This window comes from Nicotiana sylvestris, chromosome 1, assembly GCF_000393655.2.
Source record: "Nicotiana sylvestris chromosome 1, ASM39365v2, whole genome shotgun sequence".
NCBI lineage: Eukaryota > Viridiplantae > Streptophyta > Magnoliopsida > Solanales > Solanaceae > Nicotiana > Nicotiana sylvestris.
In genome coordinates, this window is record NC_091057.1 from 179317063 (window position 1) to 179331834 (window position 14772).

The window sequence follows — 14772 nt, forward strand, 5'->3', positions numbered from 1 at the left end:
TATTATAGGGTGTACATTAAAGGAAATTTTGGCACCGGCCACCTTTAAATCCTAGATCCGCCTCTGGAGCTATGTATGGTTTAATTGAAGTACTTCTATTCTCAGCCTTACATCTGCCCCCTTTATTCTTCTTAATTAACAGCTACTAACTATAACACTGATTTGTGCATTATGTCAATTAAGTATTATTCTTGGATATCTAATGAGTAATGACAAGCTGTGTTAAGCTAATCAAGATAGGTTGTCACTTGGCGGCGATCTGCTGAAGAGCAGTAAAAAGTTGAAGGGGCTTCGACATCATGGTCATGTGATCAGAGCCCTGGATCTCTTCCACTTCATCTGGTGGATTCTTTTCAATCATCCATTTTTGAAATTCCTTCTTGAGAAGTTTATCTTCAGCAGCAACAATGAACACTCGCCTAACTGAACCATACTTTTTGCTTGAAAAAATCATCTCTTTTGATATGTCTTCCTCACGGTATAAGTATACTGGCCTTACTAATGTAGTAGCCAGCGCCAAATCCTTACACCAAGAAGGGGAAAAACAATTTAAATCAGTTCCATGTTGATGTTGCGATTAAGTACTTGAGTAGATCTGTAAATTGGATAACCTATTAAAATCTTCGAGTAAGTGATGCCTACTAATACTTTTTGGCGAAACAAGTCACTTTAGGGCCGTTCTCATTTCCAGAATTGTGGAACTTATTGGCTATTTATATTACATATTTGTATTATGATTCGCTTACCTGAATTGGGCTCAGCTGGTAAACAATATTTGCCAAGTACTTTGGACCTAGGATAAGGGTGGTTGGAGGATTGCTAGGTCCATTATCGTATGTAACACGATTATCAAGTGCAGATACTACTCCACTGAATGTCTGTAACGAAGTATATTCAGATTCAGACATGTATAAATTGTAAGCAAACATAACAGATCATCTCATGGATAAAGTTGGGAATATGGCAAATTGGTACCTGAGTAAAAATGGCGGTTGCATTGAGAGTTGGACCAGGCATTAGAGCAGTGATAAATACAGCACCTGAAATCTTTTCTGGAAAATTTTCCATTGCTTTAGATATGGCAAATCCACCAAGGCTATGGCCTACAAGAACCACTTTTTCATCTGCAGGAGAGAAGCCATGAACTCCATTAGCGGACTAAAGTAATCGGATAAATGTGGGACTTGGAGGACCTGCTTTGGGTTGATCCCTGAAGCACCCAAGTCAATAGCTGTGACTTTATTCCCTGAAGATCTCAGCAATGCCACAATCTTGTACCAAGACCAGGCTCCATGGCATGCCGTATGAACTAGCACAAAGTGCTTCTTACCTTTAGGCCCTAACAAGATTGCATTTGCATATGGCAACAGAAGTGTTAGAACTACTAGACTTGCTAGAAACTTCTTTTTCTCCATATCTTTTTCCTTCTTTTGAAGAATGAGTACATAATGTAAACCATGCATTACAAGGCAACTTTATAGTTTGAGGAGTTTGGTTTATGCTAACTTACTTCCATGCAGAAGCAACCCCACGTCGGCTATTATTTGAGGCATTTGATTTTATAATCAGAGGCAGGCCCAAATTTGGAAATTTTTGGATTCTAGTTCGGTATTCTACCCCAACTCATTTTATTTACTAGGTTCAAAAATCAATTATTTGTACCTAACATTTTAAGTGGGTGTTATTCCTTTGACATCTCTCTAAGTCAAAGTTATGTTGAGGCTGCCCAAATGTGTAAAAACATGATATATGCATATTAATGTGATGACCCGTCATGTTATCATGCCATATAGGCGCCATCTGGCATATACTAATGCCACGTGGAAGTTTACATAGGAGGAAGGCTAGCATTTGTTAGAAAATTCTAAAGAAGCATAGACATTTCCTTAGGGAGACCCTAGATCCTTATGGATTTGCTATAAAAGTCCTTGGAATCTTCTAGGTTTGAAGAGAGTTCTAGATAAGTTCCTTATCTCGTAAATATTAAGGACTTGTATAACAATTAATATTTACATACTAGCTCCTAGGAGACTAGTATATAAAGAGAGTCATTCATTTGTAATTCACCAAGAAAACAATTCAAGTTCTCTCTAATACAAAGCTTCCTTTAACAATTCTCTTGTGTTCTTTCTACCATTCTCTTAGCGATCTTGAGTGTAGTAAGGCTAACTTGGCATAGTAAGAAAGTGAGCAAGTTGTGCAAGATCGTGAACGAGTTGTCAAGTGCCGTACGTGTACTTAGTTAACGACTAAGGACGTGACATTAAGCTTAAAAATGTGATGAAAATGACTACAATTAATGTGTTTTGCTTCAATTCTTCTCTCTCATACACTTCGTTAAGCCGAAGATAAGTTGGAGCTGCAGAAGTGCATTTGTACATGATATATACACATCAACCTTTGGAAATATGATAACATGAAAATAATTACAATGTCTTTTACTCCAATCCTTTCTTTCTCTCATTTTTTTCTAGTATCAGTAATAGCTGGTAGTACTCTTATAGGAAATCAGTGCTTTCATAACACATAGCTAGACAGATGAAAAACAGTTAATCTATTAGCTACCCCAATCTTAGAAAATAAAATGGCTCTTTGCATTAGTTTGTTATTTATATCACATGAAAACGTTTACTTGAAGAAGCCATACTATGGGTAAACACAATATTGATTTGTTTCAACTTTCAAGCCTTGAAATGGTGAATTTCAAGGTTTTCATCATCACGTTTCTTGAAATTGCTGTTCTTCCGATGAGCGAAAAGCATTCCCCAGTTATAGGCCTTATATTTTGCAGGGTTCTTCTCATTGACGAGCTCCTCCAAGGGTCCTATCCAAGTATAGTGTGATGGATTGAGGAAGAATGGAATTGAAAACCTTTCCTTCTCAGAGTTCACCACCACCCGGTGTTCCACGCTCTCATATTCATTGTTGCTCCAAACCTGAACAAGCATTGTGATCATACACCAATTATATATCAATAATACAATTTATCTGTTCTTCTACTGAATTCCTTGATAAGAATACCTGGATAGCGTCACCAACATTTATAATGTAAGCATCAAGAGTAGGTTTAACTCTAATCCATTCACCATCAGTTTTCCTCTTTACTTCAAGCCCTCCAATATCATCTTGAGCAAGAATGGTGAGTGCACCAGCATCTTTGTGCCTACCCACTCCTAAAGCCAAATGAGGGATAGGGCAAGGAGGATAATGATTCAGCCTCGCGAAACTAGTTTGGTTTTTAAAGAACCCATTCAACCTTTTTGCTGGCAAGTCTAAGCTGAGAGAAATCAGTTCTAGTAACTTGTAAGACAACTTTTGCATTTCTTGAACATACTTTTCACAAACATCCCTGAAAAGATATTTTTAAATCAATCTTCCTCAGCCTGTGGTAAAGTTGTCGTAACTGGTAAAGTTGTTGTCATGTGACCAGGAGGCCACAGGTTCGAGCCGTGGAAACATCCTCTTGCAGAAATGCAGGGTAAGGGCGTACGATAGACCTTCGTGGTCCGGCCCTTCCCCGGATCCCGCACATAGCGGGAGCTTAGTGCACCGGACTGACCTTGCTCAGCTTCGTGCTTTATTAAAGAGAAATGTTCCGATTTTGCCCCTCTACCATACGAAATATCTTAATTCTATTCTTCATCCTACCTTTTGGCCATTCATATCGTCTTGTTTTTTCCCTTAACACTAATAAAGCTCCAGCATAGATTGGGTAGATTCTATGGGGGTCAAAATACTTAGGGAAAAGGTACAACTTTACCCCTCTTTTGACTATAGTTTAATACTTCAGGTTGGAGCCCTGTAAGAGTCAATGGCAAATACTAGACGATTTACTAACTCAATCGTCTCTGCGAGGATATGATGACCTCTTAGTATAACAAGGATTAAATTAAGATATTTTGTATATTAGAGAGGTAAATTTGGAAATTTTCCCTTTACTAAATTGTGGGTTTAAAAATAGAATATGGAGTACCTTAATTCGGGAGGGTACTCAGGCCATTGATTGTGCAACTCCTTGAGCTCCTTGTCATCAGGGTCATGAGAAAGTGGTACAACAGTTGGATTCTCCACAGTAAAATCAAAGACTTCTTTCCAGTCCCTAACATTTTTGGTGAGCTCAGTATCATAATATCCCATTGAATTCAGCTCATCTCTCTTCACTTTTCTCTTTTCCTCTTTAGGCAAAGCAAAGAACTTTCTTGATCCCAACTCAATCTTTTCCCTGTACTCTGACACCCCATGATTGATCACTTGGAAGAATCCCCATTTCTTGCATGCATCTTTCACCTCAGCTACTAGACTTGATAATTCCTTGCAATTTTTCTCAGTGGAGAAATCTGAAGAGTTGAGTATTAAGAGATCAATCACTGGAATGCTCTCTGCTTCAGTTATGGTGAATTTAGGCCTGTGTTCAACATCTTGGATGAAAGCTGAGTCAACTTTTTCCATGGCTGAAATTATTTGGTACTGAGTTTTTCTTTGAGGCTCACAATCTCAGAGGTGGAATAGATTTTGGACACTGGAAAGGGCTTTGTCATACAACAGATTGAGGTTGCTGAGGTTTTATAGTTGAAACAATGACTGAAGTCTATATCTTGAAGGGTCGCGTCCTAAATATAATTTCTTACCTGCTAAAAATTTTTTATTGCAAGGTTGGTTTAATTTCGTTTTCATGCTGTTGCATTATTGATGCTAATTTTAGTACTGTTTCTGTTCCCACTACCACTCACTACCAGTGATGGAGACACATGCAGTTAAAGGGTGTCAACCTACACCCCTTTGTCGGAAATTACACCGTGTAGTTAGGTAATTTTTTATAAAATATGTATATATACTATGTATTGACACCCCTTGACTTCTTGATGAGTTTATTTCTTTATATTTTGACCCCCTTGATGAAAATACTGATTCCGCCACTGCCCACTACTATACTACATTTCGGAACCTGATGGAGAAAATGATAAAAATAACATTAGATTAACAAATAATGAAAGTAGGTAATTGTACCTTTCACAGGTGAATCTTGTTTGATCCGCAGATCATTAACTTGTAATTCTCATTAATGACTCAAGGATAGTAAATTAAGAAAACCATTTACAAGAGAAAGATGTACCACTTTATTTCTTTCCAGCTGAAAACGACAGCTTAATATAGTACAAAACGTCTCATAGACTATATTTGTCATTACAGGTCATGAATTCTAAAATGATATATTTGAATGTTCTCAACATTAAGTTTCTTGAAATTACTAAGGTTTCTTGTAGTGTTAAACTTGCCCCAGTTGTAAGCCTTGTATTTTACAGGGCTTTCTTCACTTGTAAGTTCTTCTAGAGGCTCAACCATCACATAGTGAGATGGGTTGAAGAAAAAAGGAATAGAAAATCTTTCTTTCTTGGAGCTTGCCACCGCCCTATGTTCCACACTTTCATATCTGTCATTGCTCCAAACCTGTGAAATTTTTTCATTTCCAGTCAACCAAGAAAATGGTATTGGCTCAATGGAAGTTTTTTGCTTTTCTGTCAATAAATAAGCAGCATGATACAAAAGTCATACCTGAACTATGTCACCAACATTGATAAGATAAGCATCTGGAGTTGGTTTAACTTGTATCCATTCTCCATCTGTCTTGCGTTTCACCTCGAGGCCACCAACATCATCTTGAGCAAGGACAGTCAGGGCGCCTGAATCCTTGTGTCGGCCAACCCCCAAAGCCAGATGATGAATCGGGCACACAGGATAATAATTTAATCGCATAGAACTTGTTTGGTCTTTAAAGCAGCTGTTGAGCCTTTTAGATGATAGGCCTAAGCTTAAGGCAATAAGTTCTAGCAACTTGTAGGAGAGTTTCTCAATACCTCGAGCGTATTCTTCACATGCCTCCCTGTACCGAGGCAGAACTTTAAGTAAGTGAGAATATTATTGCATCCACTAACTCATTTGTGACAACGGATGTGTACTTAGTATAAATGTATTATTTTCTACAATTGTTCATGTGATTAAAGTTGAAAGGCAGTGAGGGACCAAACCCATTGGCCATATAGTGAAGCACCCCGGTCAGTAGTAGAAATTTATAATCAAGCTAAGGTATTGGCAGCCTCCCCCGAATATAGTATAATTTTTGTAATCAAACAAAATTGTTGTCATGTGACCATGAGGTTACAGATTCGAGCCGTGAAAACAGCTTCTTGCAGAAATGCATGGTAAGGCTGCGTATAATAGACCACGGACCCCGTGCATAGCGGTAGCTTAGTGCATCGGACTGCCCTTTTTTTTTCTGTAATTAAGCAAAGATAGAGTCCAAGGGCATCCAGCAAATTATAATGACAAGACTCTAATTGGCTCTACCTGGTGATCCTCATTCTTTTCCTTTCAGTTTTTTCTGAAGGTATGATGTATCAATTCTAAAACTAATACTGCAGCTATTGACTAGTGTTATAAAAGGCGAATAGCGCAAAAACAAGGTTTGTTGGGGGTTTAAGTGTAAAGCGCCACGCTTTAATGAAGAAAAGCGCAAAGGGGGAAAAACTACAAATTTGTATGTGTGGTCCAAGACTAATATCTATAAGCATGAATACCAAATATATGGACAAAGAAATTAAAGAAAATTTACGATAAAATTGAAATATCAATTGTTTGGTGTCGCCTCTTCAGAATTATGCTCATTGGCAAGGAAAAGTATACCTTAAAGCCTTGATGACAACACTGAAGTACCCGCTAAGCGAGGTGAAGCGTTCAACATGTTTTGAGCCTCGCTTCAGGGCTTAAGTGCGCCTTTGATAACACTGCTATTGACTTCAGAAACCAATTAAACAATTTTTCGGAAACCTTTGTGGCCGACTTAGTCGCCCAGAAATGTATTTGTGCTAGATCATTCCCAACGACTACCTCTAACCACTCTTGATGCAACTATTTGTAATTGATTTAACCCAGGATTTTCCACTGTTATTATTCCACTATACTATTTGTAATTGATTTAACACAAGATTTTCCACTGTTATTATCCTAAAATATATGTTCCAACAACTATATGTATTTTTATCGTCTAGTGATGTCCTTTTATTGATTGAATCCATCGACATGCCTTAGCACTATGGTTCCCACTTACCACACTAAAGCGCCACCAAACTGAGGCAAAGCACCCAACATCAACATGGTTCAGTAAAAGAACAGACAAATTAATTTAATGAGAAAAAGGTTAATAGGAACCTGAAACCAGTAGGAAATTGAGGCCATTTATTGACCAGCTCCTTGAGTTCCATATCACCAGGTTCATGAGAAGCTGGCAACATAGTTGGATTCTCCACAACAAAATCAAACACTTCTTTCCAATCCCTAACATTTTTAGTATGCTCTGTATCATAAAAACCCATAGGGCTATCTTCATCTCTGCTCACTTTCCTCTTCTCCTCAGTGGGCTGCAAGAAAAATTCCCTTGATGCTTTCTCAATATTTTCACGGCATGTTGCTGGAACTCCATGGTTTATCACTTGGAAAAAACCCCAGTTCCTGCACGCATCACCAATCTCTGCTACAAGATTTGTAATTGCTAAAGAAGTGTTGGAGGTGTCAGAGGTTAGAACTGGAGAGAGATCAATTAAGGGTATGTTTTCTGCTTCAATTGTACTCAGTTTTGGCCTATGTTCAGTTTCTTGGAAAAATGATTCATCAACCTCTCCCATGATACTTCACTTTGTAACAAATGAGACTGAGAAGAAAATCTGAGAGGTGCTTCGGAGAGATATAGGAATGTGGTGGTAGGTGGTGGTAGGTGGTGGGGCAATATGTGTGAAAATGGCGTGTAGCAGCCACTAAATAAGGGTGTATTTAATTTTTATCCACTATTTAAAATGCTTATCAAAAATAGCCATTACTAAGGGGGAAAAGACACAATTACCCTTTCTCTATTTCTTGTATAATCCCAAAATCGACGAAAACCCTTATTTCAATCGCGACTGGTAATATATATTTTTTTTATGCATTTTCGTTTTTCTTTATTTGTAAGTTGGTTCAATGCCGTGTGAAGTATGTGTGAAATTTCAAAAGTTAGCATTATATGTTGATTCAGTGTAGTATATTTTGTGTGATTCTGTTTTTGATAAATTTTAGTGTGTGAAATTTAAAATGTGTTTGTGGTTGATTCAATATATTTGATTATGTAGGTATATTTCATAAAAATAGTCGTAGAAATTCATAAGCTTACTGTGATTATCAATTTTCAGTTAACTGTGTTCATTAAATGTAAGGAAGAAACGACATTAAATTTTGTAGTTGGAATTCAAAGTTAAGGACTGATTGTCCTTAACTTTTGCACATGAAACTTGAAGTTAAGGACAAAATGTCCTTAACTTTGAATGTTGAAAGTATATGTTAAGGACTGTATTTCCTTAACCTATGCACTTACAATTTAAAGTTAAGGACTGATTGTCCTTAACTTTTGCACATGAAACTTGAAGTTAAGGACTAAGTGTCCTTAACTTTGGATGTTGAAAGTATAAGTTAAGGACTGTATTGTAAGCACGTGATTTTTGCCCTATATGAGAATTACTCCCAAAAAATTCAAAAATAAAATAATTTTTCTTGGTGTGCAATTTTTGTGATATTTTGTGTAACTATTTGTATGTTTGTCTATGCATGTTTATTTGTTAAATTAATAAAAAATACAAAATATGTCGCATTTTGCATGTAGGATTTAATTCTACAATTGTTAGTAATTAAATTTGTTTACAAAAATTAAAAATTACAAAAATAGGCATCTTTTGCATTTTTAGCATTTAATGTCCAAATGAACAATTTTATGCTTAATTATTACTTAATTGTGCGTTAATTGTTATTGGAAGTTAATTTGCGCTTTTATAACTTAATTTAGTTCTTAATAATAATTTAAGTACTTTTATAATTTAGTTTTAGAAAAATAAAAGAAGAAAAGAGAACAAAAATACAAAGAAAAATCGGATTGGGCCACTTCTTCAATTTCAAACCACAGGCCCAAATAATTGCCCAACTTTCCCCATGACCCGGTCCACTTCAAACCGGGTCGACCCGGTCCGCTCCATTAACCCAACACCCCTTCTTCATTTTTGTCCAACACAAAACAAAACCAAAAAAATAAAAAATAAAAGGTGAATTATCACTATTAATAGTTTTATTTTTTGTTTTTTTTATATATAAAAAATCCGAAAATATTTTATTTTATTATTATTATTTTTTTAAAAAAATATATATATATATATAATAATTTCGGGAATGATTTAAAAAAAATATAAATAAGAAAAAGGGAAGTATTGAATAAAAAAAATATAAAAGTAAAAATAGGTGAAATTCTCTTTTTTTTTAAAAAAAAGTAAAAGAATGTAGAAAATTTAAAAAAATAAAAAGTTTTGTGGAATTTTTAAAAAATTTAAAAGTAAAAGAAGGTTGGAATTAAAAAATAAATATAAAGGTATCTGAAAATTTAAAAAATTTAAAGTAATTGAAAGTAGCATTTTTGAAAGAAAAAGAAAAGATAGTGGTTTGTTTTTTAAAGAAAAGTTAAATAAAGTGAGATTCTCTTTTAAAAAAATAAAAAGTGGGATTTTAAATAAGATAAAGTAATTAAAGTTGAAATTTTAAAAATAAAAGTAAATAAAGGTGGGATTTCTTTTTCTAAAAAAATAAAAGCAATTTGTAAGTGGGATTTCTTTTAATTAAAAAATAAAAAAAATAATAAAAAACAAATCTGAAAATTTCGAAAATTTTGCTATAAATAAGAAGAGAAAATTTAGGAAGAAGGGGTGGAAAAAAAAGAGGAAAAACTAGATAGAGAGAAGAAAAAAAGAGGGGGCGGAGTGAGAAGTATACACCCGATATACATTCTGGATACACTGAATATACAGGGGCAGAATTCATTTTGGAGAGTTTTGAAGTTGAAAAAGAATAGTTACTGTTTCATTGCCTCGCTTAAGATCTGAAATAGTCAGAACCTTCCTGCCTTTTACTTCTTCTCTATACTTGGAGTCGTTTATAGTCTCCTGGGTTTTCTACTATTCCTACTGTTACTGGTCTATTCCTGTGTTGCTGGACTGTCGTTGTTGTGCTGCATTGTTACTACTGTTGCTGCTTCTCATCTTCATCTTCTCTTGTTTTCCAATACCAGGTACACGAATGTAATACTAGTTATTGCAAGCTAAAAATGTGGAAGCATGAATACATATGAAGAATCGAATTTTGAAGTTTTAATTTCGCTTTTTCTCTGTTCCTTTTATTGATTGTATTTAGGCTATTTTATGTATTATTGAATAATAATTGGAATAAGAGAAAATAACATAAGTTAGTCTTTAATGAATCGGCTTGGCAAAACGGGTTAATTCACTAGCTATGAAGGTTCTAAGATTATCAACAGTAGGTTAATTGTGAACAAGTACTTAAATTTAGCTAAGGCATGAATTTGAACTAAATTTCGTGAATTAGGTATTAAGGCATGATTTGAGTTCAAACAAAATTAGAAGAACGTTTAAGTCTAATAAACTTTCTATTAAGCTTTAGTAATTATGGTTAAATCCAGTTTCAAATGGTTGTGAATAATTAATTCCAATAGTTTTTTTTATATATAACAATGCGAGCTTCAATCTAACTATATTTGATTCTTTTGAATATTAGTTGTCGAATTTTTATTTTATTTATAATTTCGATTTTTTTTTAGTAAAATTCCTGTTCATCAATATTTGTATTAATATAGCAATTAGTATGCCATGCTTTCTTAAATAAAAAAAAGCTCGTAATTAATTAGGATTTTCTTTCTTTATTTTAGAGACTAATTTTAATAGAAAAGATGTAGTCGCTTTAGGATTTGTCCATTTAAAATAAATGAGATGAGATGAGCCTAGTAAAATGTATAGATTGCGGGGCCCAACGGGATTCGACCAAAGATTAATTTTCCAACTTAGGGGCCCACGAGGCATCATTCGGCCTTTCCGCGGCCCTTGGTGTGAGGTCCCTCTGCAAGCTCTTCAACTCATTCATAATCCGGTGGACGCAGCCCATGATGGAAACAAGGAGGGTCTTCCGAGGTATTTGCTCACATGCTAGGCATTTCATGTAGATGTAATGCCCAATTTCGTCGATCCTTCCTCGAATGTTGTCCCTTTCAATGAACAATTGCCTGATTTGTCGGTTCTTCAATCCCAGTGCCTGAGCATTGTCGGCAAGTCGATCCTGGAACAACTCCATTTGTCTTTCCATGCAGGCCATTGCATCGTAACAATGTCTTCTGTCGGCCTGGGCATCTCGTGCTTGTTTGATGATCCGATCATGTAGAGTGGAGTTCGTTTCCCTTAATATCCCGATGCTCATTTCATAATCCCTTATGACCTGTTGCAGACGCTGCCTCCGGGCCATTGTGCATTTTGCCCATCTGACCTTCATCCTTGCTACGCGAACTTCTGATTGTTCTAATTCTTCTTGGCTTTAGACGACCTGATTTTTCAAACTTGCTATCAACCTTTCGTCGGAGCGATGTTTCTGTCGGTCAATGTTACTTTTGCTGGCTTGGCGTAGGCGGGCCTTTAGTGTCTGGTTCTCTTGGGCTAGCTTGTTCTTTTCGCCCTGCTCCGAGGCGACTTGCACGTTGTTCTCAAATATAAGCCTCTCGACTTGTTGCTTTAGCTTCCCGATTTCAGCCCGGTAACCCTCTTCCCTTTTTAACCAGCCCCACTCTGCCTGTGACGATTCCTCAAAGCCTTGGATGTGAGCTCTCTTAGTTGGTCTCTGATGTTCAAGCTCTCTTCTGTACCACGGGAGGTATTTTGGCGACACTTCGCCCTTGGCCCGATCTTGTACACAAGTATCTAACTTCAGGGTTTGACATTCATTTCAGATCCTCCGAACGAATGCTTCAGGGAACTGCCCACCAGGTCCGATTTCGATCACCTGGCTACTGAGATCTTCTTCCTTCGGGATTATTTGGTATCGTCCCAACTGTCTCAACACTCTGCATGGTGCGTAGGGCTGGATACTTTGGAGACCCATCAACAACAAATAAGATTCGGTAGCTGACATGTGTATGACCTCGTCTAGGGGTAGCCACTCGAATGCCCACTCTATCTGGTTTGCTAAAACAGAGCGCAGTAGCGTGACCCATTCGGCGACCCCTTCCGGCAAACTGATCCCATCGATCCTAGTGGGGAACTCTTCTATACAAGTCTTTTGTGACGACCCATATTTCAGAATTTGAGGGCGATGACATAGATGATCTATCATCCACATTTGCAGTAGTATATTGCATCCCTCAAAGAAGCTTCCTCCGGTCTTGCAGATAGTGAGTGCGCGGAAAATTTCCGCAATTATCATTGGTGCTAGAGTGCTATTTTCTTGTCTGATCAAAGTATTGACGACCCCAGCGATTTGTATGTTAATTTTTCCGTCTCTTTTAGGGAACACCAGAAAACCCAGAAAGGCTATCATAAAAGCAATACATCTATGCCTCTCCCATTCCAACCGGCTCTCCCCACTGCAGATCTTACTCTCGGGATTGTTGAACCCTCCCAGATGACCGTATCTGTCGTACAGAAATGCCAAACTTCAAAACCCTTTTGATAACTCTGGGTTATGTACCGTTCTGCGGATCTTTACGATATCCAGGAACTTGTGTATGGTTACGGCCCTTGGTGCAATGAGATACTGCTTTTTCATAGGGATGTTAGGACATCCAATGTACCCTGCCAACTCCTCCAGAGTCGGGGTGAGTTCGAAATCTGAGAAGTGAAATACGTTGTAGGCCGAGTCCCAAAATGAAATTAGAGCCCTGATAACGTCCCCTCGCGGATCGATGTCCAGCAATCCAACCAAATTTCCCAAGTATATTTTGACCGTATCTTGCCCTGATCCTCCCAAGTCGTTCCACCACATGCGTAAGCCCAGAGGAACTTTGTTTATAATGGCCTCAGATGAACTCCTACTTGTGCTCATTCTGCACATTTATTAAGGTGATTTTAGACAAGGAATTTTTTTTTATTTTGACTCCAAACATTTTTTTTGAAAGAAATAATATGTGTATATACATACATGGGTGTATATATATATATATATATATATATATATATATATATATATATATATATATATATATATATATATATTGGTAAAGAAAAATCGGGGAGTTGGACCCGATAAGGGTTGCCTACGTATCCCACATCCGGTGGGAATCAAACCGACGTAGTTCGGGCAAGAAATTTATCACGGTTTTTTCAAAAATATTTGGACACTGCCTTTTAAGCGAGAAATTTTGAAATTCCTTTTTTTCATTTTTATTTATTTATTTATTTATTTTTCAAAATTCCCGTTACCACCTGCCGGTCAACATGCAAATTTGAAGCAAATTAATGCGATAACAGATAAAATGCCACATGATGGTCTTTTTTTGTTCCAGGTTGCTATTCCTAGACGGGCCCAACCCCTGTGTTGAGCCCCCTAAGTCAAATGCAACGTGATGCAAATAAGCGCTTTCCTACTAGGGATCCGGCATGAAGTTATGTTTTACTAAGCTTCAAACTGGGCTTTGTTCTAGACCTGGCTTACACGAGCGGACAACTCGAGTTGAGGAGGGGGCTACGTACCGGGGACCCGCGGGGTCGTCCGGCTTTGTAACTTATCCGAGCCTCTTTCTACTTGGGTATGACACTAACAGAATAGGGAGTCTCGACCAGCGAGCTTCTCCCCGGAGGTAAGAAGAGAAGGGTTTCGGCGCAGTTTATATATACAGTCAAATAATATCAAAGCGGTAACACACATCATTTTGCACATGAATCACACATAAGAATATCAGATAATAAATAAAGCCAAATAGAATAATTATTCCAAGCTCGAATTTCTAACCCTGAACCAGTGGTTCTGGGTAAATAATCCCCAGCAGAGTCGCCAGAGCTGTCGCACCTCCTTTTTCCGTCCCCGCGAGGGTACAAGGGAGTTTTTCCAATTAAAGGACAATCGAAACGGGATTGGTTTATTTATTTCAGAGTCGCCACTTGGGAGATTTAGGGTGTCCCAAGTCACCAATTTTAATCCCGAATCGAGGAAAAGAATGACTCCATATTACAGTCTGCGTACCAGAAATCTGGATAAGGAATTCTGTTAACCCGGGAGAAGGTGTTAGGCATTCCCGAGTTCCGTGGTTCTAGCACGGTCGCTCAACTGTTATATTCGGCTTGATTATCTGATTTTATACAAATATGAACTTATGTGCAAAATTTTATCTTTTTACCGCTTTCTTACTTATTGTTATTATTTTACGAGAATTGCAACGTCGTGGAAACATATCTCGAACCACGTTACATCAATGCACCCGTAGTTGTTTGGCATATCTCGACTCGGTTGAGATTTGGATTTGGGTCACATAAATGTGCACCCGAGTTAAGGAAAATAAATTATTAAAGGCGCGCCTAAAGCAACTAGCGTCTTGTTATTTTGGGGAAGGCCGTAAAATTCGCTAAACGGCCTGTCCTCGAATTCTAAGTATTTTAATATATACATTTAGAGGGCCCCGCAGCTTGTGCATTTTTTGTTTGTCGAGGCTCGTCTCATTCATTATTAAAAAGAATTTGCAATGTCATGGAAATACATCTCAGACCACGTCACAATCAATGTACCCGTGATTAGAGACACATTTCGATTTCGTTGAGATTTGGATTTGGGTCACAATTGCCTGGGAGTTGAGCTTCAGGGGATTGTCCAACCTGTCTCCCTGCCCAAGAACTTGGAAAACTTCGGTTTGGGGTTCAAACCAACCGCGGCAGATAGGAA

General features: G+C 37.3%; 2 protein-coding genes and 1 pseudogene across 2 annotated transcripts; all 3 read right to left on the reverse strand.

Annotated features, from left to right (window-relative positions):
• Positions 1-244: 244 nt before the first annotated feature.
• On the reverse strand, positions 245-1415 carry LOC104222118 (methyl jasmonate esterase 1-like; annotated as a pseudogene).
• A 972-nt stretch (positions 1416-2387) lies between these two features.
• LOC104222117 (jasmonate-induced oxygenase 2-like) lies at positions 2388-4585 on the reverse strand. Its single transcript, XM_009773306.2, has 3 exons — positions 3974-4585; positions 3022-3349; positions 2388-2936 (listed from the first exon to the last, which is right to left on the reverse strand). The coding sequence occupies exons 1-3, from the start codon at positions 4447-4449 to the stop codon at positions 2682-2684; spliced, it is 1059 nt and encodes a 352-aa protein (XP_009771608.1). The 5' UTR covers positions 4450-4585; the 3' UTR covers positions 2388-2681.
• Positions 4586-5093: 508 nt separating this feature from the next.
• Positions 5094-7783, reverse strand: LOC104222115 (protein LATERAL BRANCHING OXIDOREDUCTASE 1-like). Its single transcript, XM_009773305.2, has 3 exons — positions 7207-7783; positions 5554-5881; positions 5094-5448 (listed from the first exon to the last, which is right to left on the reverse strand). Exons 1-3 carry the CDS (start codon positions 7677-7679, stop codon positions 5185-5187), a joined length of 1065 nt encoding a protein of 354 aa, XP_009771607.1. The 5' UTR covers positions 7680-7783; the 3' UTR covers positions 5094-5184.
• Positions 7784-14772: the final 6989 nt, after the last annotated feature.

Excerpts from the sequence above, each read along its gene's own strand:
- LOC104222115 (XM_009773305.2), bottom strand. The coding sequence starts at position 7,679 with ATGGGAGAGGTTGATGAATCATTTTTCCAAGAAACTGAACATAGGCCA. Across the intron at positions 5,882-7,206 it reads CAATTTCCTACTGGTTTCAG|GGAGGCATGTGAAGAATACG; the intron begins GTTCCTATTAAC and ends GCCTCGGTACAG. Across the intron at positions 5,449-5,553 it reads ATGTTGGTGACATAGTTCAG|GTTTGGAGCAATGACAGATA; the intron begins GTATGACTTTTG and ends AAAATTTCACAG.
- LOC104222117 (XM_009773306.2), bottom strand. The coding sequence starts at position 4,449 with ATGGAAAAAGTTGACTCAGCTTTCATCCAAGATGTTGAACACAGGCCT. Across the intron at positions 3,350-3,973 it reads GAGTACCCTCCCGAATTAAG|GGATGTTTGTGAAAAGTATG; the intron begins GTACTCCATATT and ends ATATCTTTTCAG. Across the intron at positions 2,937-3,021 it reads ATGTTGGTGACGCTATCCAG|GTTTGGAGCAACAATGAATA; the intron begins GTATTCTTATCA and ends ATGCTTGTTCAG.